This window comes from Dinoponera quadriceps, unplaced genomic scaffold (genome assembly GCF_001313825.1).
Source record: "Dinoponera quadriceps isolate SergipeBrazil2010 unplaced genomic scaffold, ASM131382v1 scaffold475, whole genome shotgun sequence".
NCBI lineage: Eukaryota > Metazoa > Arthropoda > Insecta > Hymenoptera > Formicidae > Dinoponera > Dinoponera quadriceps.
Genome location: NW_014554738.1, coordinates 818,521 through 845,555, shown reverse-complemented (window position 1 = coordinate 845,555; position 27,035 = coordinate 818,521). Strand labels below are relative to the sequence as shown.

Below are 27,035 nucleotides of genomic sequence, written 5' to 3'. Positions count from 1 at the left end.
TTTTCCGTTGCTTGACGAGACAGGACGAAAACCTCATTGTATTCGTTTAATCTCTTGAAATTAATTGCGAATTAAACGACTTTTAAGAGAATTGCCTCACACTAATCGCCGATATTTATTTGCAGTTCAAAAAGTGCGGCTAAGCATGATTCATAGGCTCAGCCTGCTTGAGTCAGAGTCGCGCACGACAACTTCACCGCGGACCGCGAAGTGTTAAATGCCGCTGAATGTGCTCGCAGTCGCGGTAACAGAGATATCGTTTCTCGTCACCGCGTTGTCATGTAGTTCCCCATTCATTTGCATGAGAACCGAGTTCTTTTTTTCCGTGTACACCTTGAAATTCCGCGGGATAAACGACGGGGCTGCGAGAAACTACGCGTACCGATTCCCATCGGTGCGTCGCGCGCGAAACGCCTAAATTAAAAGAGTGAGAAGAGATAACAATACGAGTCGTAATTTGTGACGATTGTGGCGCGATTATGCGAGGCATTCGAGTGCCGTAGCGAGAAAGACAGCGAGACAGAAGGAAAGAGATGAAGAGAGAGACAAACAGAGAGAGAGAGAGAGAGAGAGGGGGGTTTACGTGTTCTCGCAGGCATGCATTTCGAAAGTGCAAGTGCACGATCCTTGGGGATGCGTCTCACGTTGTTACGCCCCTGCCACTGACATTTTCCATCGGCGCTCTCGGATGCAAAATGTGAACGTGCCGGTCTTTCTGATTCACTCCGCTCGCGCACGGCCCGCGTAGAATTGCCGCGACAGGCATGTTTTCGCAGCCGATCGCGCATGACGTTAACAGAGACTCCGGGGAATAGCGGGATTAAATATAGGCACGGTGTTAATTGGACACGCACTTTCTCCTACACGCAACTCATTTTCGACAACTCCCTCTCTTCCTTCTCTTCCTCCGGCTCCTGCTCACGTTGCGGCCAGTTAATTCTCTCGCGAGGTTCAATGCAAAACGCTATTACATTACGTCGTTGAGCGTTCTTTTTCTCGCGTTAAAGCGAGCCTTACATCGAGCTTATTGCGACGAGTGCCGATCGCATCGCGGCGAATCGACACGTACGATCATCGATATGTAATATCGGACTGAGCATACGGCGGCATTTTTCTGATATTTCGTATTTACGTATCTGGAAAGGGAGAAATAAATATTTCGGGGCACGGATATCCTCTTTCTATTTTCTTATCGGTTGAATATTGCCCATCGGAAAAGGGAACAACACCGTACTCTCACGAGTCGGGAATATCCTTACTGTACTGTGATCTGTAAACGCTGCATGTAAAATATGTGAACATCGCGCAAAATTGAAATTATTACAAACGTGATAAATAATTACTTAGTATGTTTTTCCGTCTTATTTATACAATTTTAATTATGCGAGAGAAGTGTTACAAATTGTTAAGCGTCTCACATAGCTCTTATCTGCATGAGTCAGTTATTACCCACACATCTTCTTGTCTCTTTCTACATTTGTCAACGCGGTTTCGATTCCATATTCGGTCTAGCACTGCGTCGATGTATATGCAAATGCCGATGTATACGAACAATTGTTGCGAGCGCACGTGTTCGCGAGAGGGAGAAAAAGAAAGAAAGAAGATACCGAAGATCGTAGAAGATGTCGTGACTTTTTGGGGTCATGGAGGGATTCGGGCTTCACCGGCCGCACCGACGCATTGATATTTCGCCGGCATCGAGAGAGCCGCTCACCGCCGCTGAATCGCCAATGGGAGTTTCTTGCTCGGATGTTCGTCGCGAATTTCAAGCGAGTGTTATTGCAAACTCGATTTCGTAGGCGAGACAAGCAGGCGGGTTTCAGCACGCAGAATCCTTTGAGTCTGTGCGCATCGTAATCATCCATTCGACTGCGAGATCCAATCGACTTTATTACTCCGGACTCCGGCTTGCCCGGCAGCGAGCTAAATATGCGTATACAAAATACGCATTTCGCCCGATTTGTGGATATTCCGGGATTTGTGGGGTTCTTTCGTGTTCGTACACCCGCTTCTTACAATTGTACACTCCTTATGCATTCGCTACCGGTGTGAGACACCGATGTCCCACGAGAGACCAGCGTCACATATGTACACGACAGCGATCGTTTTTCTTTTTACACGGGAAAAATTTCAGCTCGTGCAGCTGAATAAGAATCAGACGAGAACTGTGACGGCAAATAATATCTCCGTTACCAATTCGTTTCAGCTTTCAGCTACACCAAAGTTGTCGAAATACCAATTCGATGTTTTCCAATTTAATAATTCGCCCGAACAAATGTGATTCAAATAATCGACGATTAATTTCAACGAATTCAATTAAAGGTCATTTAAGTGATAGTTGATTTCCACGAGTCCAACTAAAAACCGCTCAATTGACGAACCTTCATTGAATTCGTCGATACACGTGGTCTGTGGGGAGGATTTCCCAGATAGACGAATGTGGTGAACCCCCCGCATCGCGTTCTCTTTTGCAGCGCGCCGCACGACGAGATTCGCAAGGAAGTCGCGCGAAATTACACGACAGTCGGATAAAACGAGGATGTATGGACACGCAAGGGCGGGAGGAGAGCGAAAGAAAGTCTAACTGACATGCGTTTGGGAAGTTCCTCCTTTGTGTGTCGGAGTAAAAGTCGCCACTTTTGTCGGCTAGTTTAATCGACGGTTAAGCCGCGCACTTTCTTCTCTAATCATTTCTGCCCCGTCGGGAGGATTTCCTGCGGCGTCGTCGCTCCCGTGACCGGACATACAATCAATCACGCAATATTACCGCGACGATCGCCTCGTCAAGGCGAAGATTTGCACTTTCATGCCGCATAGACGAAGACATTGCCCTCGCCGGGCGATGCTCGATAATTATTATCGGCGCTGTTCTCTCGCGTGCAGCGAGACGCTCCGGCGCGTTCTTGCCGGTGAAACTAATATCTACCACTTACACAACGGCCCGAGCGACACCGGCTGTCCGGTCCTTTTTTTTTTTTGTCAGACGAGGAGGATCTCACACCCGGGATGTGTGCGTGCAAGTGCGCGCCTCGCCACGCTTCGAGACAGAGTTCAGCCGCTGAGAAAGTCCGCGGGACGCGACGCGAGCGTGAAAGCAGCGAAACTTTTGCTTATAGCAAATAACGAAGACCAATAACTGCGACGTCATCGATCGGAATTTCTCGCGGCCGCTCGAGGATAATGAGCTATTCTCAGGGGGCGTCGTACTGACGCACGGTGGAGCGAACAATGTTAACGCAGGACATTCCGCATCGAAATTTTGATCCTAAGTTATATTTTTAATTTAATTCTATAATATAGTAGGAAAAATAAGTACAATAAACAGTAGGATTAAGATGACAAAATAGCTTCACAATCTCAATTCTAATAATATAATTTACTCCTATTTTGACCCTGATAATGTCTCAGATTTCCGTTTCGCTGTTTTACCGTCAGAATAGGTTGCTCAAGGTGGCACTAAAATTGATCTAAATCTGCAGAATTAAAAGTTAAAAACAGAAGTTAACAAGTATCAGTATCGTCAAACTAGATTTTTATTAGTTTGTAGGCTATTTAAGTAGATGCGGGCTATTCTTGAGAATATCAAAGTAGCATCCAAATTTCGGCCTGAGTTTCAGTTAAAAAATGAAACTTGAAAATTGAACACGTCATCATGACAAAGGTTTAGTAAAATATATACATATTTCACCTGTGCTGCAATTTACATTATGTGACCAACAGAAGAATATCTACATCATTTACACAATCGTAAAAGTAAGTCGCTTAAATCTTGGTAATGTTATCAAGATACTTCGTCCAATTCAACTCTAATAGACACTTGTGTAATTATGTTTCTTTGCCAAAATAATTAACACACCGTCAGTTTTGTAATATCGTGTCAAGTTATTTTTCCGCGCAGTCTCTCCGAAAATGTCAATAGCGAAAACCACGTGAGAAAAATATAATTTCTATTTGAGAAATAAATATTTTTATCGTGTTATTTGTATAAATATTAACATCTCTCTTTCTCTCTCTCTCTCTCTCTCTTTTTGTGCGCTAATATCCGGAGATAGCTATATTTCGTTACGACGTGCCAACGGGGTATTTTCCTCGCCCTCGAGGGATGCGCGCCTTCGCTCGCACGCAGCTCTCTCGTACGTGCGTACACACGTACGTCCGCGATAAATCAACCTTCGACGCGCGATAAATATTATCCCGTAACATCGGATTCGTGCGTGCGTGCGCGATCTGGTTTGTAAAACGAACGGGATCTCCGGAGCGTGCGCCGGTGCTCCGCAGATGAAACCGTCCCGATCGCTCACGACTGACATTTTATTCTGTTAATGATTGCGGTGCGCTATCCTAGCACGTGCACCGCCACGAAGATCGATCTCCGCTGCCGTGAGAAATGACGACCTTTGGCGGTGTGTGTGTATGTGTGTGTGTGTGTACATAGAAGAGAAACCAGGCGAGCACGGTGGAATACCCACCGTACTACTTTGCAACCCGCCTGCCTCCCACGCGAAAATTCACCAAGGTAGAATGCCAGCATAAATGACCGTAATTATATATTTCCGCGAAAAGGCGTCCCACCAGTCGCACGCGTCGTTGACGTCTACCTCGAGAGAGTGAGATATCTCTCTCTCTCTTTCTCTCTTTTTCTTTCTTTCTTTCCCGCATAAATTAATTTTTACCGGCGAATCGGGAGATCCATTCATCGGTTTGTTCGGTGGGTTAACGGTAAATGTGCGCGAGCTAATTAAAAATACATACTCAACAGCGAGCGAGCGAGAGAGAGAGAGAGAGAGAGAGAGAGCGATGTGGGTATGTATGCCATGAATTTCTTCTACAGCTTCGGCAATAACTACAGCCTCGACGACGCGGCGGCGGCGGCGACGGCTGTGTACATAAAAAAGTCCCGCCACGACGAGAGGACGGACATCGCGCTTGTGGTGAATCCCCGAGAGTCGTGGAATTTAAATGATTCCAGATAGAAAGCGTTTTCACTTGAGGTAGGACGCGGCAGTGCTCGCGGCTCACGAGATCCGGACTGTGTGCACAACCGCGGCGTGTTATGATAATGAAATCGAACGCGGGGCTCGGCCACGGCGACCGATTTCTAATTAAAGACTCGGTTTCGAAACTTATCCCGACGATTGTCGATCGAGCCGATTATCGGACAGGTTTCCGTCAGGATATCTTGTGAATCAATCGAGTAGAAAGTACGCGGAAAAAATAACTCCGTTAGAGTAACTGAATTTTTTCCGTTGTCTGGAAAGAAGCAGGAAGCAAACGGAAACCCGACTCGGTTGCAGGAACAGAAAGATTCCTATAAGAGATCCGTGCTTGGTCAATTGTTCTCAATTATCTCCGGCCGAGATTTAATGCAGTTTAAGGATTGCGAGTAAGTCCAATAATTAACTGTATTTTTCATTAATTATCGTGTTTATTTTGACGATTATGTGAGATAATTCCGTTGAAAATCGCTTGATTAACAATTCAATCCAACGAATTCAATTGGAGGCGGTTTGATTAATATTATTGACTCACGGAAAATAAACTCGGTTTCTGCAACTGAATAGAAGTCGGATAAAAACTCGGTGACAGGGAATGATATCTCTATTACCGTGACTAAGAACATTCGTGTGAATATTCAGCCGCATTGAAACTCGATTGAAATCAGCTGAGAGCAATTGACTCGATACCTTTCACAAGAATTTTTCCGTTTCTATACGAAAAAAAATATTAGTATCAAAATTCAAGATTTATATTCTCATATATCAGAGAGAATACGTATCTATATCTTCATAATCTTATACAAAGATAAAACTCCGACATGAAAAAAATTACCTACTACTACCTTACAAGGGTTATAATATTGTCCTCTCTAGAATTTCTTCATACAAGAGCAAGTTTTATCTTCATCTAAGATTACATATTCTTGCTTATACGTGAGTCTTGAATTGATAGTAATTTCTTTCTGTACAACCGAGTTTCCAGGTAAAGAAAAATTCAGTTACACCAACGGAATTGTTTTCCCCACGTTTCTGACGTTTGTTCAAAATCTCATTTATTAAATTAAGGAAAATGTAATTTTTACAACTCCGATGCAGTTAAATGTTCAAACGAATGTTCTCGATCACTGTGATAAACATCGTTTCTCGTCATTGAACGTTTATCCGGTCGCCATCTAGTTACATATTGAGATTTGTTTGAAAAAAAAAAAGAAACCCACCCACCTCGCGATGTTTCCAGCCGGAATTTTCATTTCTCACCGCAAATCCTCACCATGTACAATGCGTCGAAAACTCGCGTCCGTGAGCTTCCTCCTTCGCGCGGCACGAGCGCAAAAGCGAGCCGTGAAAGTAGCAATTTCCCTCGGACAACGCCGCGAACGATGCAACGGAAAATCATCGTCGGCGGGCGCCGGTATTTCCGGGATCTCGTGGTATTACGGACTCCTCGCTTTTCCGCCAGGAACACGTTGCGGACCGAAGTCACGCTCAAGTTCCGCGCGCATCGCGAGGAACACGCGCGGAAGTCTCCGGCGGAGGTTCCGTGCTACATCATCCTTATCAATGCCATCGCTAGGAACGAAGCACTTGGCTCATCATCGTATCTTCGCGCTCCTCGCGAGGCGTCCGTGCGCCTCAAGTTTATTAGAATCTCTAGAAATAAAGAGTCAGACCGCTGTATCTGTATTGTCACGCCTATTGGTAGAGTCAAGTTTTATAATTAAATGGCAAAACCAACTAAAAATACTACCAAAATAGGGCGAATTTAAAGAGGAGAAGTAGCAAAAAATTACGGAATAATTATAACCGCAGACAAATAATTCCAGTAAATATAACATTATTTCACATTAACACATATTATAATATTCTACAAAATTAACAGTCTTTCGTGAAAAAAAATTATTCAATAAAAAAAAAATTATTTAACCGTAGAATGCAGCAGAAAGATAAGTTTTTACTCAAAACAATATAAAATGAAGTCAAACGAACACGTATATTCCGCGCGACACGGCAGATAACATTTCATTGGCGGAACCGTTTCGTCGGACTCTTTCCACGGACTCTGGTATTTACGTCGACGTAACAACGTCACGTTGATTGAAATTAATTAGGCAGCAGCGACCGTGGTGAATCGTGCGGCTACGGCACGCTTCGCGATTAAAAAGGAAGAGCCACTGAAGCCTGGACCGGAGCCGCTTGTTACTTCCGTTCCGCGCACGTTTCCCCTTCGTGCTCTCGATCTCTACTTTGAAAGGTGGCGCTTCCGGTCCCGAGGATCGAAAGAATAGGATCGGCGAGAAATCTCCGTCCAGGGGGGATTTATCGCCGGCGATCGGCTCGCCGGATCGCGACGGACGCGTTCGCGTCGCCGTTCGCGAGATCCTGCTGTTAGAAGTCGGAGAACTTCTCTCTATGGGCTTGGTCCATGGACGACCTACTAACACAAATACCGCGCCTTTCTACGTTCCAGCCGATCGCCGGGTTACACCGTATGTATTCGCGCGAGTAACGAACTTGCCATCGGGCCGGTTTCAATGGCACCGGCGTGCCACATGAAAAATACTTATCTCGCTTCTCACATTCTCGGCGAGTGGCGAGGGGGGAGGGGAGGACGAGCGTACGTACATGCGTGTGGCTCGGCTTTTCGTTTTCCATCGGCGCTGGACGCATCGCGTTCTCGAGAAAATACATCTCGATTGCGTCGCCGCTCCGTCCGAAGAAGGCAAGAGTTTCTTCTTGGGAACGGTACGTAAATGAAAGTCACGTTGACGCCCGTTCCTTTCCCATAGAGCCGCGCCGTGGCGATCGTGGAAAAGTCCGTACGCGCGGATACATCTCGTAGCTCGCGGCGAGAAAAGGGCGGATCGAATCGGCGGGACGGAATTTTCCGCGAGATTCAGCTCGCTCCGATCGCGAGCGGAGATCGCCGGGTGAGAAAACGTTCACCATGCGCGAGTAACAGCGGTCGACAGCGAAATTCACGCGCGGAGAGCGAGCGGTGATTTCCACACGGGTTTAATGACGATCACCTTCGTCTCCTCGGGAAAGAGAACCGGGAGGAGAGAAATCCGTTCGCCTTGTTTATAATCCAGAGAGGGGAAGAGGAATCATCAAGGCTGAATACCGGATTAGGCGAATGTGTGGGCCTTCATTCAAACGAGCACTCGCCGCGCGAAGCGTTCTTTGTGCGAGTCTGTGGCCGCGGCCTGACTCCTTTTCATCGCGGAATTTAAACACCGATCTCTCGGCGGAGCACAGGTGCTAATTACGCGCCGTCGTCCCCGCCGTCCGAGAAATCGTCCTCATCTCGATCGAACGATTTTGCTTTCGATTCCGCGTCGTCCCGCCTGTATCCTGCACGCGGCAGAGAAAGCTGCCTCGGAAATCGGGTCTCATTCACGTACACCGCCACGTTAGACAGACCGCCGGATCTTTACGTGATACTTTGATTGATCCTCTCTCTCTCTCTCTCTCATGCTCGTCGGAATTTTACGGATTTGCGGAATTTACCAAGCGTTCGCGTAAGGACTTTCACACACGAATTTTTGTTACTGTAAGCCTAGATGTACCACCAACTATCTCAAACTGAAGAATCAATCGCGATATTGCCTACGGTTTGTCCATTCTAGAAGAAGATGGAAGCGACGAACTAGGATTGCAACTTAGTCGAATGTTACTTCTGCCTAGTTATTTTTCCTCACGATCAGATTTACCGTCAGTTTTCTCGATCTTCTAGAATACATAAATCTAAAGCAATATCCTGATTGGTTCTTGAGTTTACGTCTCGAATTTTACGGTGATTCGTGTGCCGAAAGCTCTAGCGCCGAGGAATCCGCTCCGCGCGATTGACAAATACCGCGCGAGAAAGAACAAACATACAAGCGGCCGATCGGGCGAGCCGCGATATGAGCGGGCGAGGTGCAAATATTTGCATGAGAAGATTACTGGCGCGAGGAGGAAGCCGAATACGCAGTTAGTATGTCGATCCGTTATAGGCCCGAGGCTATCGGAAATTCGGTGGAGAACATTTGGCACACATCGAGGCCCGTCGTTGTCGGATGCGCTCGGTGAACGCGCATGGGCCTTGCGCGCAGGGCCGAACCTCGGTGTTACGACCCGACCGATCCCAGAAAAGAAAGACGATCGTTATTCTGAGACGCCGATAATCTCAATCGGATCTTATATTCCACGTTGCTTCAATTTCACCTTAAGATGCAACGTACCCGATAAAATAGGGCCTCACGAGCATTTCAAGATGAATTAAACATATTGCAGGCCGGATGTACAACTTGTGATATTTTAATCCAATTTAAAATGTATTATTAAATAATTAATTAATGAATACGCTAGTAATGTTTTTTAGTATGATATTCGTTATGAGCTTGTTTCTTATATATGCCGGGGTATCTATGTATGCAAGGTACACACGGGAGATTTTGTATCTTCTGAACAAAAATACCGCGAGTTCAGTTTTTTTCATTTCGTATATCCCGTATTTCGTGCTAATATACTTGTATCTGCCATCAGCGAGTAACTCGAACTGTCGTTTCCATATAGAAATTATTACCTCGAATTTGGAAGTACATACTATGCGACATATGGTTAACAGCGTGAGCAAGAATGATCTTACATGAAAATAAAAATCGCTTGCGTAAGAAAATTCTATGTAATTTCACTAAAAATATCATATTCTTGTTATTCAAGAATAATTTTTACGAATTCAGTGGAAAAATATTGGATAGAAAGAACGATATCTTCGCACAAAGACAATTTTCAGTTTGAAAATGTCGTTCTTTCTATCTAATTTTCTTTCCTTTCAATTCAGGAAAATTATTCTTGAATAACACTAATATGATATTTTTGATGGAGCTATGTAGAATTTCTTCATATATGAACAAGTTTTATCTCCATTTAAGATTATATATTCTTGCTTATACATATATATGAGAATTTGAGTCTTGAATTTACACTAATTTTTTTCCGTGTATATATATATATATATATATATATACACGGAAACATACATATATATATATATATGTATGATCGGACTATGAATATTATTCTAAGTGTCGTTTTCGAGAGCGATCGAGAGCAGATGGATTTCGCGCCTTTCGCCGACAAGAGGACAAGAGTTTATGGGAAGATAACTCGTTCCTTCCCCTCTTTCGCTTCCTCTCATTTTCAGATCCGATCCTGGCACAGGTGGATCACCGACGACGGAGGAACAGCCACGGTGGGCCTGCGAATTAGGTCAGCGAATCGAGGAAGTTAAGCTCGTGAAAGAACAACAATCAGGTCCGCCGGGCTCTCATCAAGTTTCACATCCAATAAGCCGTCCAAAGTATTCATGCGACGACGGCTCATTAACGACGCAATTAGATCACCTTACTACCGAAAAGGCGCTGACGTAAAAATCATATCGACGGAGATTGAATCATCCACGGCGGATGGGAGAAACGAGTGGGAAAAATAGAGAGCCGTTATCTAGAACCTGTGCGTTTGTCGGGTGTATTCTAAGATTGATACCTTGCATAGCGATTTTTAATTAGCTAAATACACACATACACACACCATACCACGTAATTCCACGCACCGTTAATCTTTAATTTATATAACCACAAGCACTATCGAAAGATTAAATCTCCGCGTGGTAACTTTTCTCGTCGGGACATGAGTTGATTTTACACATTGGCTTCGCGCAAGTTTCATCAAACTTGAGGAACTAATGAAGAATCTCGAGATATAACATTATATAAATTATTGTCCTACCTGGATGTTGCAAAAAGTTGCTACCGTTTCTTCCACGAAATTCGAAGCACTCGTTCAGGAATTATTTAACGATCAATTATCTAACTTTTTTCTGCTTTTAATATTTATATTTTTAATATCTTTTATTTTATCTTTTGTGTGTTATAATATTCCTAATTTCAGTCAGCAATATATTATATATTTATTTATAACTCACACAGCTATAAATAAAATATATGAAAGATAAATAAATATTAAATAATTTAATAAATATTAATGAGTGAATGGTTTAAAAAAGCTAGTAAATAATTATTTTTATAATTTTTCTTTTTTCTCTGGCGTTAGACGTCTTGATGGGATTTGCAATTCAGCTCAAGAAGGGTGATTAGGAAAAAACTATAAGAGCAAAGATAGCAGAGTACTTAATAATGTTACGTTTCAATAGAGATTTAAATTTGGATTCGATATACAATAACAATAATAAATATAAGTGAAAAAGGATGTCGACGGATATCAATAGAATGAGACGCGGGATCCAAGAAGCATTGTTAGACACAGAAACCAGCACTTACAAAACTTGAACTAAATTCCAAGGCTGGTATTCACAGTTGTGAATTATTTACGAGCTTTGATTGAGAACATAATTAATTACAGATTCATACGGATCATTATTAAGTTGTTCTGCTGTTATAAATATTTCTTGTTGTGTGATATAAACAGAGATAAATGTAGATTGACGAATAATTAAGAATTCATGAAGCTGTAATTATCTGTCAAATAATAATGAGCTGCTACGAATTTCGGCTTGATATTTTTTTATCCTCAAATTCGTTTAACGACCTTTAAAATCGGAAATAGCCAGTATAATAAATGATACGACACACATCGGGAAATATATATAAATATATACCGTTATCCTTATCCCGGTGTCCTGCGTCCTGATCCAGCTCCTCCCGACTGCTCTGTTGTCGCACCTTCTGACACTCACTCGTGATGACTGAACCAACACCGACACTAACCCCGTCTACTCGCGTAAATATGATCCAATCGAAGAAATGTGTGTTAAGGTGATGCCGGCGATTAAATATTTTAAGGATCGACTAAATTAAAAGTAAAAATAAAAATTAACTTACTCAACTCTGGTATACTCGTGTATATTAATTATTCAATACTCGCTTATCGTACATACTCTCTGTTCGCCGTCGAATGAGTTACATAACTATTATATCGCTGATTGAAACCAAGGAAGAGTTGCATGCAGGTGGAATATCAAGCTAACCGAATATTAAATAATTTTGAAACAAGTTCTCTTCTTTAAGCCCGTAACACCGAAGAAACCGGCGGTAAGTATGACCGTTTGTGGCATAAAATTCACGACTATGGCTTGTATAATGTTCATATGCCTTTCTTTAGATACGATAAATTTGTTTTCATCGATTTTTCCCTGCGTTTTATTACATGCACCTGTGCGATAGTGAATATCGTTGATAGAAACTCGAAGTCTCGCAACCTTCGCGAGTAATTCCTGAGCGAGCGAACCGTGTGACTTTAATAGCCCGGCAACAAAGTGTAAATTGCGAGTTCAAAGGTAAAAAAAGTAAAAAAATTGGGAAATTATCTCCGCGAATTGCAGCGACCTTTCGTTTCGTTACCCCCTCTGATATTATATATATATATATTTTTTTATATAACGCGCGTAATCATAATTAACATCTCATACACCTTGTTTAAGCAAGGATATCGCGACTATCAATTTTTACGAGCCGGCATCACGCAAGCGCTTGGTACTTGTGCACACCGAGTGTGACCAATAAGCTGCTTCACGTTCTCCGTTTCCGTTCTGCTCTCGCAATTCGCTGCTCCGGACGGATCGTTCATTCGCGAGCTTCCGTCCGTTCGTTTTTGCAACCTTTCGTCTCAATCTCGAGTCAGATGCTATTCGTTCCGGAATTTTCGCGAAAAAAGAAACGGGAACGTAATGATTTGAGAGAAAGAATGATCGCGATAGGCGAGCGTTGTATGCGCATTATAGTCTCTCTCTCTCTCTCTCTCTCTCTATCTATCTCTTTCTCTCTCTCTTTTGTCATGCAGGAAAACGGCGACCGGTGTTAATCAAACGCGCTGTTTGGTCTCGATACGCGAAACTTTCGAGATAAACTGGTTCCCCGCATGCAGATTGGAATTTGTTCTCGATACATCTCATTAGCTGTACACATCCTGCCGAAGATAGCCGGTATCCTTTTTCATTGCACAGGCGGCTACGAATTGACCGAGCTTTCCCGCATTCGGCTGGGATATCGTACATTTCTCGAAGTACCAGAATGGGTGTCTCTTTAACTACTCGTCACTTTTCGTCGAGAATCTTCGCTCGAAGTCAAACTTGCGAGTTTGTTTACGAGCCGTCGACGGCCGTGACTCCTGCCATTTCGACTCGCGTGAGACAAAGCGCGCGTCCGCGTATGACCTAACGATTCCGCATTCTTCCGCGTTTCGTCGAGCGAGTTCCCTCCTCGCGCGAGACTCGGTCTCTCTTTCCCCCTCGGTGGAAAGTAGGCGGAAGAAACGGCGAAGTTAAGCGAACACGTCATTACAAGGCGTGTTTACACGCTTGTCGGCGGCCGATACGGCGGCTGCTAATTGTCTCGAGTGAAGAGAGCGGTCGCGACGCGAATAAATTTGTAAGCCGCTGTGCGACATCGGCGCGTCAATCACTCGGGGAAATGAATCGCGTCTAGCCGAGTCTCAGCGCGAGGGAAGAAGTTCGTATGAAATTACACTTTCTGAGAAAACAGGTGATTAAAATACGCCAAGGTTCACTCGTTCCCCGTACGAGCAAAAGTACACAAAAGGAAATGTTTCTAAAATTTATAAAAAAATTAAAACATTTCTACGGAATGCGTGATATCGGGTACTCAGACCGAGTAAGAACAATTTCACACCAAATTCCCGAGTCAAGATTTGATGCTACGAGCCCTTAAAAATCATTTGCGTCTACTTAGCGAGCCTGTGGGCCAGTGAAAACCTACTTTAACGATACTACACTTGTCAATTTTTCTCTTCAATCTTTGATATTACAGTTTGAATTTTAATAGTATTTCCGACTCGGGTCTGTGCGGTGTCATTTGTCAAATAACAAATGAGGAACATTAAAATTCAATACACGGAAAGATTCGCTTCTCAGCGAGTCTCGGCGGGGGAGGAAACATCCCGGAGCTTTCGTCCGCCCGTCCTTTCCGTCGGCGCCGACGTCGGTCTTCCGGTTCGAGTCGGAATCGTTAGTTGACAGAGAAATGACATAAAATCAGCTGTAAAAATGGTACTCGCTTAGATTCAGACTCCGCGTTGCGTCGTAGGAGCGTGCGAATCAGACCGTGTAGTTTGTGAGAACGCGTCGAACAGAGCGATCCACATAAAATTCGCTTTTGCATGTCATTAGCCGCTGAAGAAAGGACTTTTATATGCGTGTAATACACGGTTATAATGTATTCAGGCTATATTGTCGTAAGTACCGCGAGCGAGACGCGAGAATATCTGCATATACGGTGGCCGACGTATAATATTCTTCATCAACTCTCGCGCTTGATAACGGACCGGCCGCCATGATGGCAGGGGAAAACTAATGCAAGACACTCCACAATCATCATCCCGCGGCTCCATATAATATAGTATAACCGCAGAAACATAATAATCTTACGCAAAAGCGTACGATATCGCGACGTCATTAATCACTCTATTCCCGTCCGCCGATGAGCCGGATTCCTTCTTCTCCCCTCCCTCCTCCGCCACCCTCCGAGCGATTCACCACTCGGGGCCTCCTGGCTCTTCTCCATTCTCCTCCGTCTTCCGTACGGTACTTCGTTAGTGTGCTACGGTGAATTACTAACGAATCACTTAACAGCGAGTTATTTCAAAGTTGGCCGGTGGTGCGATAGAGCGTGAATATCGCCCGGGAGCATCTCGCTCGCGCATTTCTCCGGCTCCTCTTTCGTTTTCTGCCACGTACGTTGTGTGTATACGACGCGTCTCCTTCGAGTTGTATCCTCTTCCACTGAGCCGTCGTTCGTCGCCTTGTGAAAAATTAGTTCACGGTACGTTACGTATCCAGCACACGGAGAGGCGCCGGCGAAGAGCGCCGACGACGGAAACAGGACTCTCTTCGCTTGCACGCTATATCCGCTTGGAATAAGAACCCTCCCCCCCCCCTCCGGGCGAGGGACACAATGAAACAATGAGACGATTGTGCGTATCGAAGGGGGGAAATAGTTGCGTGTGTGTGTGGTTTTGCGCGCGGTGGTTGTGCTGTATTCGCCTGATTTTCCCGAAAATCCCGGTTAGACCCGCGGCCGAGGAATTGGGAAACGAGCGCGCGAAATTCCGATTGAATTCGTCGATCTTGGACCGGTATTCGTAATCAGATCTTATATTGTTTCTGAATTGTTTTTCCAAAGAGCACACGAAACTCGTAATATTCGATGTCGGAAGATGTCGGTGTCGCTTAGTTGGTTATGAGCGCACTGTAAAACTTTGTTCTACTTGCATATATATACATACGCATCAGCTTTACAGTTTCCCGTAATGATGTAATACCCATAATACCGTAATTTCTAAGAGTTAGAACCGATGGTGGCTAGCCGGAGTCGAAAATTACAACGTACCCGTCTAAAGCCTGCGGCGCCTTCGGTCTGTATCCCGGACTCTTAATTCAGCGCAAATACTTATTACGGAGTCAGTTAAATAGAAAACGACTTGCTGCCATTATTGTTGACTCCACTTATACTATCGATTATTTCCGGATCGTTGCAGCGGCGTTCGCTTCTGTCACAATATGGAAAGAATGTGAAACCGTTTAGATTGAACTATAAATTTGCGAATGCGAGGAAAACATCAATGTGTGTATGAACGATGTTTACTTCAATATTTCACCGTCCCATGTATTTACTATTATTTGTTACATATACATATTCCATTCATTTCTTTTCCCGCGTATGTGACCATTCAAATAGAATCATGATAATCACGACGTGAGACAATCTACGATAAAAATTTTACGATCTTGTTAATTACATTTATGAAGCAAATATGCTATATTGAATGAATCGTTAAATTTACATTATATAATAATGTAAATTTTTCATTATATAGCAGCAAATTTACTAAAAGTTACACTCTGCGATTTTCGTATTATATTCTACATAATATATTGTTCAGAAATTTTGAAAGATTTTTTTCAAATAAAGAAATAAGAAAGTGTGCATTTTCTTAAATCTGTATCTTTCATGTGAAACCGATTATTCATTCTATTTAAATAAAAAAAATTTGGAGATATAATAAATGTGTTATAGTATCCACCGAGTAAAAAGGGTTTTATTTTTTAGATATTTTTTCCCTTTGTCTATCCGGGCAAAGGATACTTTTCCGTTGATATATAAAGAGTATTTTTATTATTTTATTATAAATAAGTTCAAATGTGCTCCATACATGTGCCTCCTCGTTTCATCGTGAATGAATGGACCGGTGTCGGCCTTGACCGGTACTCCGTAGGAGCTGTTGCGCGTCCACGATTTTCACTGCTACAGAAACATCGAGTACACCTGTTATCTTTTGAAAACAATGACCAATATCAGGTGCGATCTCCGGTGGCCGAAGATCGGCCGATGGCCGGACGAGGAGGCGGCTCATTAATAATTCTCCACCGTCCACGTGTACGCACGTTCTTCTTTCTATCTCTCCTGCTCTCTCTCTTTCTCTCTCTCTCTCTCTCTCTCTGCCTCTTTCCCGGCATCGACCCGCCAATGGCGGAATCCTCTCCCGGAGAATTAGAAAGTGAATTTCCGATATTTGGGTCACGTAGAGAGGCAGAAGGCTCCGCCGGCGTTAATGATTAATTTACCAACCGCGATAAGAGGAACCTCACGCTAATAACGCGAGAGCGCACATAATACACCATGATATTAATTATTATCGGACCAATTACCGCCCACGACGCGCGCTCGATCGATTACCTCATCGGGTCATCGTTAACTCACGCGATATCGTGGTAATAATAAACATTACGGTAATATGAGCCTTATATTTCATCCCGCGCGCATCGCGCGCTGAGAAAAAAAGCGTCTAGTATTTGTGACTACAATTAACTGTAAAGAAATTAACATTGATATCCTCCCACAAGAATTAAAATATTACATCGCTGTGATATAATATTTACAAAAGCTGCGATCAGGCTCTTAAAGATCCGTTCTATCTTCCCTCGGCTTGTAATGTTAGAACCGATGTAAATGTGTAGTTTGTCGTGAAGAGAAATTATAGTCGAGGGAACCATTTTTGTAATAAATATTACTAGTATTAATGATAATAACCTTAGATGCATATCGTTGCTGCTATTTTGCTGTTAGAAGATTATGAAGATATTGATTAGCGCCGAAAATGATGATAATTTTAGTGAGATTTTCCTCTCCCTCAAAATATTGTTTCTTTTAGTGAATTAATTACATTGAAATATCCCGAGTCGGAATTTTGACGCTTCTTTGACGCATTAAGTTTGTGCTTACTTAAGTGGCTTATAGACTAATAAGAATGCATGACGATAATAATATTTATTAATTTCTTTCTTGAACTTTTCATTCTACTAGATTTAATTTTAGCGTTACCTTGAAACTATACTCTTTATATTTCGATTATTACATTCATATGAGTATTCACAATCTATTTTATTGACTAAACAAAAACGGAAATTTAGTGACAGTTTACATCTATTTAAATGACCTGTAGACTAATAAAAACCTATCTTGACGATGCCTCACTTGTTAACCGTTCTCTCGAACCTCTAATTTTGTGGTTTTAATTTTAGTGTTATCTTGAAGCTATAAATGTTCTCAATATTTTTATTATTACATGCGTAAGAATATGCACAACAACCTGTTCGCTGAAAACAACAAAAACGGGAATTCAAGACATCAAGACGGATGAAATTTCGATACGAGCGGCGAAGTAAAACCTTTATCGTGTCTCGTGCTTGGCGGGGTCGAAACTTCGCGTCGTTCCCGCACTTTCACCCTCGAACAGGCGACACTTCTTGGCGCCGGGGCGGGTTCGCGTCGTACGTGCTGTATTTACCGAGCGGCGGACTAATTATAGCACTTAGCGTGTTCATTCCAGACACGGATCTCGGCTGCGTCGGCTTTCCCGCGAATTAATTCGGTTTCGTCATTGTCGTCGTCGGGCCGTTTTCGGTCTCGCTCGAGACGGTTCCGTTTGAGAGCGCGGCGACACGCCGCGGAGATTGACCGCTTGCGCTACGGGTTTCAGGAAGAAGCTTCGGGATTTCACACCGGACCGTTATCCACGATTTATGCTGAGAGGTTCAATGAATAAACGCGAAACCGTGTATGCTAAACTCTCTGTGACTCACTATGAACGGTTGTACCTGTACACAGGTCGACGGTGCCCATTCGATGAAAGTTTCTCGTCGTGTAAGCCGCGATCGCGGAACGCTTTCACATTCGCGAAATAATATCTCGACTCGACTCGAGTCGTTAATTCAAATAGGATCGTATCGAACGCCTTGCGTCTTCGAGTGCTTCGAAGACTCAGTGAAGCATACTCGAACTGTTAAATGTTACACAATATTTATCAAACACCGCGTGAAAATGCCAGCGTCGAAAAATGACAATGGCATTTTCACGCGGTGTTTGATAAATATTGTGTAACATTTTACGCGTAAAAATATAATACCTTTTATTTTGCAATTTTTTCCGCATCTTTCTAGTTGAGGTAAACGCGAAGAAACCCGACAAAAAGAATAGATACTATATATATTTGTTGTATGTTACGTGATGCTTGATAACTACCGTGTGATCTCTGATTGAGGGGAACTTTTCTGAAGATTCGCCTGGCTCCATTCTTGCTCTCTCGGCGAAATCTCGAAGGTGCGTCGAGAGAGAGAGAGAGAGGTAGTGGCGGCCGATTGACTACATCATCTCCCGGCGATATCCCGCGTGTGCCGGCATGACGCAAACCATCGGTTAATACAGCGATGTAAAAGGTGGTCCTTGTAACAGCAGGAACCGTATATCCGTTTGTCCGGCCATTCTCTCTCGGCCACGTCGGACACGCTGTCGTTCACGTGCCTGGCCGACTCACGTGGCAGCGGGCGTGTGTTGCACGCGTACGAAGATAGCACGCGTGCACCGTCCGTGCGTTCTAATCTAGCGTTCGATGCGGCTCGATTCCTTTCGACACCGATTGCAGCTCGCGTTCTTTTCCACTCTGTGCGTAAACGGATTTTCCCCCGAACGGGCGAGAGTGTCCCCGCGTGAAAACAATCGATAACGCACAATGAATTGACTCGATAACTGTCGGATAAATTTCAGAGAGATAGGCGAAGGTAGGTAGCCGAGCATGGCAAGCGATCGATCAAACGCTAATGCTATAATTTACTAAGGTCGAAACGTGTTTCAACGGGCGCGATCAGGGTCGTTCTCTCCGTCCGTGCGTATGTGCGCCGTTTATCGGCCGGCCACCGACGAGTTTCAGAAATTACCGTTCGAATTAGCAACCGTGTAATTTTAACGGGGTTGCCGCGCAAATGTCACTGGACAAACGGGATAAGGTGGTTATTCCTCCGAATGAAATGCAAACATTATACATCGCCGCGAGGAAACACACTCCGCGCGTGGAATCCCGACGCGCGGAGGGAGGTCCAGAGAGACGTGCGAAGAGTGGAAATGAAGGCCGTCGAACGCAAGAAGCGGCGAATAAAAGCCAGATTAGATATAGATGTGAGAATCGTCGCGCGAACGCCGAGCGAACGAAATTCATTTAACAGAGATGACAGAAATAGAGCGGCGAGTGATATGCAGTCCCGGCGGCTAAAGTTGCACCAGCGCACGTTATCGGATCGTTTCGAGGACATGAAAAAGGATCTGTCGATTCTGCCGAGGCAGACTCGAAGCGCCGAGCAATACCGTTAACGATTTTCGTCGTTGTCTTGCCTTTTGCCTTCGCCTCCGGCGCACGTTTCCGCGACGATCGGCCGGCAGCGCGACCGATATCACGATTGCGTATCTGATTTTCTCCGTTATTAATTAAATTAAATACTAACTGGACACACTTCGCTATCGAGCGAAGCTATCGGACTAAAAGAAGGTGAGAAAAGCAGAAACAGAAGCAAAGGTGGAACCACATTGAGAGAAAATTCTCAGTTTCGGGTAACTCGGGATGAAGACTGGAACGAAGATACTCCGACGAGAAATGATACCTCTATTATCGCGGTCGAGAACATTTGTCCGAACCATAATACCGCCTCGAAGCTATACATTCTTCCGACATTTCGATTATCATTATAAATTCACGGTGAATATTCCAAGCAAACCTGTTTTGTCGCTAAAACTATAGCAAAAGTGCAGATTTAAGACATCCTCATATAATCGAAGCAAATGATGTCATTGGAATCGACACTGTTTTGCTATCGTCGAATTCAAGGTTCAACAACACCGGGCAAAAATATCGTCGTCGGGAGGCTCGTTCGTCGAGCCTTCCCCGCGGACGGAGCGAGAATCCTCCCGAGAGACCTCGAGATCGACTTTCGCATCGTGTAACGCGTCGACGCACCTCTCTCCTCACCTGCCGATTGACTTTCTTTCACGGTAGCGCGAGCGCGACCCGAGTTAGCCGTGTCAAGAGACACCGTACACGAGCCGTCAAGGAAGAAGGATGTCGGATATTGCGGAAGCAACTTGTCATTTTACGGTCGGTTGGCCGGTCGAATCGAACCGGCCGATCGGATCTCGCCCTCGCGGATCTTGTCGCGTGAACGGTGAGTGAACGCGACGTTACGCATCGCGTACGTTCGAACGAGTAATATGAAAACGCACGCAGGACGCTCGGCCGAATGAGGGAGACCGAAGAAGGGAGACTCCCCCCGATTTCCCGGCGGCGTCCCGGATGAAATCCAGCGAGAAACGACGGAAGGGACGCGCGGACATGGAATACCGATCATACGGAACGTTTTCAGCGTGCTCGAACGCACGCGTGCGAAACTGGCCGGCTCCGGCGATATTTTGAGGAATTCATATCCGCGCGAGGCCGTAACCAACGTTTCGTTGTTGGCCGCTGTTGCCGGTTCCCACGTTCCAGCACTTTCTCTCCCTCTCGAGCCCGTTCCGCGCGCCCACAGCGCGAGTTGTTTCGTTGTTCGCGAATTTAGCGTGGAAAATCGATATGTTCCCGATTAGCGCGCGATACAATGGCGCGAGATCGCGCGGCTCGGAGGCGCGAACGATGACGCAGGTGAGAATCCCGTCGGAGGATGCCGCCGTAAGGGTTCGAACGCAACGGAGGGAATTGGAAACGAGGGGATTAAACGCAGGGAACGGGGAATTAAATTTCGACATGCGGACCATTGTGGAAATTTGCGACAATGGAGTGAAGAATTTGGATTAAGAACACTGTCGATTCTATTCCTTGGAACTTGAGGGCTTAGTAGTTGACTTTGAAAGTTAACCTCCCGAATTTCCGACGACTATCAATATATAAATGAGAATCACCTTGAATCGATCGATAATTGTCAGGAAAATGATAAAAATGTTCACGATGACGGCGGAGGTTTATCAGAAAATAATCAAAGTGGCGATCCTCTTTTAAAACGTTTCTATATCTTATTCTCTGTTTCTTTTACTGTGTTCTAAACGATAGTTTTCCTAATATCTTATTCCTAATTCCTAATATTTAATTCCTCGTTCCTTATTCCTTTTATTAGCTTCGAGCCGAAGTAAAGTCTACAATATATTTTATCATGTGGAAATCTCAAAAAGTGATATTTGTAGTCTCAAAGGATGTCATCGGTATTCCTGCGATTAAATGTTCTCAGCGCCATATTACTAACAATACTATAGTCGCACAAGTACTATACAACACTTGCTTCAATCAATTGAACCGATGATACTTCTGTCGGTTCAATTTAAGAGAGCAGGCAACGGAAAATTCAGTTATGTCAACGGAATTGTTGCTTCTTTTTCGTGTGAAAGATTACAGGCACGGCTCTGTGCGCTTCTTCTTTGCACGGCCGCCTGCAAACGATCGGAGAGATGCCTACGCGAAGAACGTCGCGGGTATTGCGGGCCGGTTGCGAGAAGTCATTGAGCAAGTGAGAGTAATCATCATTATTTCTCGGTTTACCGCACGTATCCACGCGCTTCTCGGCTGCTTCGCGACTCAACGGCGAGAATGCAACGAATTCCCGAGTGGCTCTCCCTCGGACGCCGACGACGGGGCATTACACGGCTAGTTAACTCGGCCCGCCGCTCGCGAACGTGAGAAATTAATTTCGCCGCGGATGCGCGCCGCGGAATCAGATTTCGACAAATTGCGCGCGCCGAGTTTGCCTACCTTTTACGCGCCCGCGCGCGCACGCATTGTTCTCTTTTTCTCCGTTTTTTTTTAATCCGAGGGAAGGAGCTTTCACCGGAAGCACGTAATAACGACTACGCCGTTTTGTCGCGGCTGACGTAAGCCTCGGGGACTTCACAGCAGCCAGCAGGAACTCCGGCCAATCTCGACTCGATTTAACTCCGCGTTCAATCTCGCGAAAAGTCGCCGCACCTTCGGCTTATCTCGGAAGATTCAACTCGCTCAAGGAAAACCGCCGTCACTCACGGAGAAAGGATCAGCCATAGAAGTTGAAACGTAGTCGTGGCAGCTGAGCTGCGAATCTCTGAAATGGCTAATGTCGTTTTTCTCTTACTGTCGCGGTTAAATTTATTTATTTACGTTTGGATTTAGATGCCACAGCGAAACATATTAGCTGGATCGCACGATAGTACAAGAGAGAGTGGTGTTATACCAATCATTCATCCAAAGTTTAGGTTAGCTTGTTATTTTATTTCTGTCAATTATATTTTGCAACTTGTTTAATTGGCACGAGAGCCTTTAATAGAGGATGATCATGATTATTCAATATCTTTTGCTAGTTAAAATACAGGAGTGACGCGATCCCCCAAATCTTCCCCATTTCTGGATCGAGCCTCCTAAGGGATACTTGGTACATTTTGATTGTTTCATTAAAACGTAAATTACTCTACGAATTATTATTACTTTTCAACTCAATATAGTCAGATGCATTATTAAAAGATCTATGACACTTGCGTAGGAACGTTTTGACCTTCCCTTCGTCTTTCAAGATATTCAACCAAATCAAAAGGGAGCGTCAAGTATCCCCAGATTCTCGTACCACACTTCCTCACTTTTATTATACGTTATCATATTTGAAAAAAAAAAACATTCTTAAGCATCGACGAACTCAAAATTCCAAATCTGTGGATCACGAGCCGATCATCTTAAGTATACCGCACTCACTTCGTCGACTGATGCGAACGCATCGTTCGAATCATCTATGCCATATAACAACAACACTATTAACTAACCTCAACTACTCGCGCTCTTAATAGTAAGCTATCGAAGTTGCACCTCGCGGCGAATGCGTTTTGCCTGCAATACCGAACTTCCAGCACTAGACGGAAAAGTTCGAAGCTGAAATTGAGCTGTTATCGCCGGAGTCATCGCGCCACGCGGAGACGAGCTCGACGAGTTAATCGAGCGGTCGCTTGCAGATTCGCGACGCCCTTTTCATCACGCGCGGCAGCGCCTGATGACCCTATCGATCGATCATCGCCGATGCATCCTTGACGCAACAGCACTTGTCATCGAACGAACGGGGCCGGGGTGCTGCTGCATCCTCGTGAAACGGAGAAAAAGAGACCTCTCCGTCGGTGGGCGGCCTGAATGGATGAATTGTTCTTATGAAACGCGTATAGTCCCCCGGAGGATTTCTCCGGTGGCGCGCGCAAGGAAAACGAGCTCAAGGTAGCCCTTGCCTGTGCAACCGCGATTATGCGGCCGGCGTACGTGGAAGTCGATCGTCAGGTGCGGCCGCACACGCCTCCCTCGTCTCGTGCGCTGAAGCTGCCTGGGACTGCGTTTAGCTCGATATCTCGCGGAAGAGGGGATCGTGCGTGAGAATTATGCAATTCGAAAGCGGCGCGAAATGGCCATCGTCGTCGACGGTATCTCATATTCGCTTCTGGAGCCTTTTTCCTTCCTCCCCCTTGCCCAAGACGCTCGTTCGCAACGTTTTTATCCTTGCGCCGGCGGCACGAATCAATTTTCCCCCGCGTTTCTTTTCCCGGGGGAAAACCAGTTCTGCATTCGAGGCGTCGCGTCGTGTGTCAATGCATATACGTGCGCGACTTGCGCCGGATACCGATTGGCGTAATCGCGGCGTCGGCGAGATGCGATTGAAATAATGGAGCGTACACACCGAACGCGCGACTCCTCTCCGGTGTCACGTGTGTCGCGCCGGGTCGCGTGATCGTTATCGATTGTTGGGCAACGCGGTGACCGGCTCGAGGGGCCGCGAAACGGCCCGGTTGGCCGCAGGCCAGACGCCAGAGAAAGAAGGGCGACGCGACCAGCTGACCCAAAGTCCGGAGACGAGGATGACCTCGAAGCGATCGCCGCGGTACCGAGAAACGTCCGTCCGCTCGGAGTAACCGGATGTCACCTGTTACGGTCGGGTCGCGAGAGTTCAGGATCGTCGCGCGATTCAAGGGACGACGAGTCGTTCCGAACGTGCCGATTCGCTGGCGAACCCCGGCGAAGTGGAAGACGCGCGACCTCACCGTGTCGAGTTGCTCGGAGTGCGAAGTGATACTTGAGGAGAGACGCGAGCGACTTCCCGAATCGCTGCTTACTTCTTCTTGCTCACCTCTCGTAAGCTGTTTCTTCCTGTAGAATCTAAACTGTTACGTTTCGTCCAGAAATCGAGATTCCATCGGAAATTGTGAAGTTACCCCTCGCCCCCTTGAAGCGGGGGCGACTTTACGTTTACGTAGTTAGGAAGGCCCGTCGGATACATGAAACTTTCTCACGAACAATTTTCCGACTCGACAAATGCTTTTAGGCTTATTGGCTCGTCACACTTTACGTCGGCCACCCTGTAGAATAAACAATTGCTTTCACGAAAAGCTACAGATTTAAGAGCATGAAAAGAAAGTCCGGTAATGGTTGGAAAATGCGTGTGGTCGGGCGTTTCGATGCAATATTTGATATTTAAATTGTCCGTCGCGATACATCACACCGCGCACGCATCGTCACGTGTGCGCGAGCGTGCGAGCACAAATGTTACACACACACACACAGGCGCGCTCTTTCTCTCACGTGCGCGCGACGCGCGGGTATTCTCCGGACGAGACGAGAGGAGTCGGTCAGATAACTGTACGTCGCGGCCTCCGGAGACGTCTTCGGTGTCGCCGACGTCGTCTGGCGTCCTTTGCTCACCTATTCTTTCACACACACACACACACACACGCACGCACGCACGCACGCACACACACATATACAAGTTTCATTCCGGGACGCGCGTGTCTAGCGCTGCGCCATTTTTTCGCGCCATTTCTTCACTTCGCTTCGCTTCACTTCGTGAATCACGAGCGGGAAGTGCAATTAAGCTAAGTTCGCTCGAAACGTCGATTGTGATCGCCGTCCCGACGCCGAACGGCGAAACGCGTTCGCAAGCACCGGATAATCGCGACCGTTGCGACGGGGATGACGCATCGCAATTATTTCGTGAAGAGCCGCGACGATGACCAAATGAAGCTCTTTCCGTTATAAACATCCTTCGATAATTCCCTTTCACCACCCACCCGTTTCCTCCACGTCGAACGTGATCGAGGCGACCTTGCGCGCACACGTGACGACGACGTTTTACAGACACGTACGGATCGTCAAAGCGTGTCAAACGGGATCGATCGCAGATACGCAGGACGTTAAACGGATGCCTCTCTCTTTCCTTTTTCAGATGCAGCTGCGCCGAACGAGAACATTAGGGCCTCCAGGATAGAGAGGGACCTGCAGGGTAAGTCCTTACGAATGTCCTGTGGTGTGTCTAACAAGCTGTGTACTACAGTCGCGACACACTCGCGACACACTCTGAGTCACACTGATACGCGCACGAAAACGAGAACTGCACTCAAGACTTTTCATCCGGATGGATGGCTCTGATCGTCCCGATCCCGGAGACGGTTCTCTCTTCTACCCCCGGACGCCTCGGGGATTTTGAGTGCAGTTCTGCGAGACACCGAACAGTCTTTTCCGCTTTGTCTTCGCTCTCTGATTCACATCTCTTCTCACGAATGTATCCTCACATTTCGCGTCTGAAACATTCACGTGCGTGTTGACGCGAAGTGCGGCCGTGTAAATAATTTCTTCTCGAGCGGGAGTCACTTTCTTCTCGAATCGATCGCTCTCTGTGTTATATGTACATGTATCAATCGTTTCTCTGGTGTCCGGAGGCTTCGAGATCTGCCGTGCGACTCGATTGCGACGTGTTCTTCCCCATGGACGTGAAAATTCGCTTGCGCCGCGCGGAAAGCTTCCGCTCGGATCTGAGAGATGTCTCTTTTTATTTTGGAAAATATACATCTTTCTATTTTTCAGAGAAGTAGCATCCTCTTAAATACAGTTTCGATGAAAGATATTCAATTAAGAAAATTATTACTCTTGAAACTATTAAAATCTTTACCGAACGATCGATAAGTTCATCTTCGTATATTAATTTTCCTCCAAGATACGCACTAACCGTTCGGCGATCTGAGAATTTTCAGAACCTAGGGATTGTACATAAGCAACTAATGGCTAAAATCTGTCTCTCACTCTCTCTCTCTCTCTCTCTTTCTCTCTTTCTCTTTCTCTCTGTCTCTTCCCTCACGCACGCATGCCTCTCACTCTCTGTGCCCGGGTGAAGAACTTTGTTTTTCTCTCCGAAATAAGAGAAAGAAGAAAGCAAATACGAGCGGAAGTAAGGAAGTATGGTAATGACGCTAATCACGCGGGGTATACCGCGACTAGCATTACAGCGGATGTCCTAGGCTACGCAAGAAGAAGGCTCGTCTATTAAGATCGTCTATCTCTTTTTTCTGTTTCTGTTACTGCTCCCGTCTGCCTCCCCGCCTTCAACTCTTCTTCAACAACTGGATGCCGTCTGCCTCCGTCCGCCACTCCGTCTCTCCGACGACCTACATATAATAATCAAAAAAATAACAACATACGACTTGCGCGACTTCGTCGACCGACGCGAACGCACCACGACGACGACGATTACGGACGACGACGCACGCGTCGCACACTCGCTCGCGCGAACGCTGAACGACGACGCTCGGACGGACGCGAAAAACCGTGGCTGACCCGCGATGCGCCCCCCCCTCCCCCCGAACGATCGATCGCATTAACTTCGCCCCC

At 45.6% G+C, this 27,035-nt stretch overlaps 1 protein-coding gene across 1 annotated transcript in view; it reads left to right on the top strand.

Annotated features, from left to right (window-relative positions):
• LOC106741165 (mucin-12) overlaps positions 1 to 27,035 on the top strand; it is an 84,925-nt gene that overhangs the window by 28,580 nt on the left and 29,310 nt on the right. Inside the window, 1 exon segment of the mRNA XM_014612877.1 lies at positions 25,597 to 25,653. Coding sequence (XP_014468363.1) covers positions 25,597 to 25,653 — 57 coding nt within the window.